The sequence below is a fragment of the Alnus glutinosa genome, chromosome 10 (assembly GCF_958979055.1).
Source record: "Alnus glutinosa chromosome 10, dhAlnGlut1.1, whole genome shotgun sequence".
Classification (NCBI taxonomy): Eukaryota; Viridiplantae; Streptophyta; class Magnoliopsida; order Fagales; family Betulaceae; genus Alnus; species Alnus glutinosa.
In genome coordinates, this window is record NC_084895.1 from 21,260,701 (window position 1) to 21,263,430 (window position 2,730).

The window sequence follows — 2,730 nt, forward strand, 5'->3', positions numbered from 1 at the left end:
CCGGGGCTTAATTAGGGCTAGAACTCCAAGACATTATCCAAAGCGCTCCCTCCACGCGAATAGGCTAGGCCGGGTAAAATTTCAATTTTCACCTGCGCAAGCATAGCTCCGAAAAATTATTTGCACTCAAAGAAAGGTCGAACTTTAGATTGACTACTTGATACTTCATGAAACACTATGAACAAATGACTTACATACCATTTGGGCCAACCCCTTGGAGTTCGTCTATTTAAGCCAGATGTTAAAAAGTTCCCAAGTCTAGCTAGTTTAGAAGCTTGCATTAACTTCAATATGATTAAGTAATTTTAAATATATGTGGTTAGGATGCAATTAATCTTGATTTTGGTCTATGGACAAGTGAAATATATTATACAATAAAGATATATACTAATTAATTAGGTATGTGTGTTTATATAAATACAACATTTAATAATTAGCTAAATAATAGTGATGACAAGTAAAAATAAAATTTTCCTATAAGAGTATAAAATTTTATAAAATAAATAAGCTAATAAAATTCAGATATATCGCGCATGCGCAATATAGCTACCTAAGAGTAAATTGCCCTCTTCTATGCAACTTAAAAATTGAAGGTCCGTGCCTTTCTATTAAAAATGTCAGAATTATATATGTTGAATAGTTTGTGATTAATTATGAAGTGTGACGTCAAAAGGGAGGCGAATAAAGTAGCTCATAGACTAGCTAATCAATGAAACACTTTCTCTTATGGATGAATAAGTTTATATGGAGGAAGCCCTTCAATGTATTCTTGATCTTGTAACTGTTGAACACAAAACTCTTTAATTTCAACACTAATAAAAATATTCTTTGACTGATATTTTTTTTTTTAACAAAAAAGAATTAAAGGGTGTCTTCTAGAAGAGAGTAAAAATGAATTTAATACCCATCAACCATATCATATATATATACACACACACACAGAGGAGTACTGTTCAAGTGGGCCGGCTCAATTCACTGTTAATTTATTCACTGCTTGATAACTACCACAGCTAACTGGCCAACCGCACGGGCAGTTGATCGGTCTTTTCAACTAACCTTTCATAACATAGGGTTAGCTCGATAGAGTAGGTGGAAGCGGTAATTAACTGCTCGCCCGTGGTTAATTAAGGACGGTCGGTGCAATGCCTCAAAAATATAACTAACCGCCTAAAGTGGTGACAAAAACAATTAGGAAGCAAAAAACCATCCGTATAGTGTATTGTACACCCCTATATGTAGTGATAAATAAACTAAATACCTATGCTTTTAAGGCAAATATTGTCAAGAAGGATGGTATATAATTAAAGATATAAAAATCGAATATAATGTGGTATCTCCCGGTATAAAATTCTAAACCAGTGGTAAGTCAAAAAGAAAACATAAAATAATTAAGAAGATAATCCTAAACTAAACCCACGTGCTAACAGCTGATGTGGAGTACTGGCATTATCAGGAGATTTGCGTCGCTCCAAATCCACGCGCTTGATCAACCATTTAGGGAACAAAAAGTAGAACACAAATAAAATAACGAATATTAGTATTTAAATCAACTAAAAATAATAATAATAATTAATCGCAAGAGATATGTTCCACGTGAGTAAATTTTGAACTTTCGTGCGAAGCACCAAAATAATGCAGTCTCCATCTTCGCTATAAATCTAAAACTCTCCAAAGCTGTTTCTCAGTCAACGACGCAGCTGATCAAAGTCGTTCGTACGTAAACCTTTTTCACAAGCAAATTAAAGAATTACAACTTTCCATACATAGTAAGATCGATGGACTTGGCTGTCTTGGAATCGATCCGGCAGCACCTTCTCGGCGATTCCGAAACTACTGGGAGTTTCCCGGCGATGAGTTTCGGCAATGCCCAGGTGGTCAGCAATGTTGTTCTTACCGAGAGTTGGGGTGCATTGCCGTTTAAAGTCGACGACACAGCAACAACGAGAAGTGAAGTGACGGAGGCGCGTGAACAACAAGCGCCGCGATTTAGGGGAGTGAGGAGGAGGCCGTGGGGGAAGTATACTGCAGAGATAAGGGACCCAAAGAAGGGCGGCATGAGGGTGTGGCTCGGGACTTACGAAGCGGCTGAGGATGCAGCTTTGGCTTACGACCAAGCCGCTTTCAAGATGCGTGGCTCGAAAGCCAAGCTCAATTTTCCGCACTTGATTGGATCGAGCAAAGCCGAGCCCGTTAGAGTGACTCCCAAGCACCGCCGCTCATTGGAGCCGCTGTCATCATCGTCGGATGATGGCTCTCCGAAGCCGAAGCGGAGCAAGAGTGGCGGTGGCTCGATGGCTCATGCCGAGTTGATTTATGAAAGTAGGTCAATAGAGATTTCAATGGCTAATGAATCAGTTGCATGGTGGACTTTTGATCATCTGACTAATGACATCCCTAATCCCTTCTTTACATATGATCAACAGACAAATTGTAAGTGAAGGCCTAGCTTATTGTCTTCCCATTAAGCAGATTTTCTTTTTGGGGCTTTAATTTGTCCTTTTCCCTCTGGCAATATCTTTTAACTGAAATCCCTTTCCATTGATAACCCATTATATTTAATTGCTTTCTAATTATACTCATATATAGTTTTATCAACATATAAAAAATTAAGAGTTGAATCTAAGGCATAATTAGTGAACAATATTTGATAAAGTAGGTTATGTTGAATTGATATTCCAGAATTATGTCGTCCAAAATAAAGAATCTGCTAACCTAGTTTTGTTATTCAGA

The 2,730-nt window shown here is 37.7% G+C and overlaps 1 protein-coding gene across 1 annotated transcript; it reads left to right on the forward strand.

Moving 5' to 3' along the window:
• Positions 1 to 1,698: 1,698 nt before the first annotated feature.
• LOC133880399 (ethylene-responsive transcription factor 13-like) lies at positions 1,699 to 2,490 on the forward strand. Its single transcript, XM_062319347.1, has one exon. It carries the CDS (start codon positions 1,776 to 1,778, stop codon positions 2,436 to 2,438), a length of 663 nt encoding a protein of 220 aa, XP_062175331.1. The 5' UTR covers positions 1,699 to 1,775; the 3' UTR covers positions 2,439 to 2,490.
• The last annotated feature ends 240 nt before the right edge of the window (positions 2,491 to 2,730 follow it).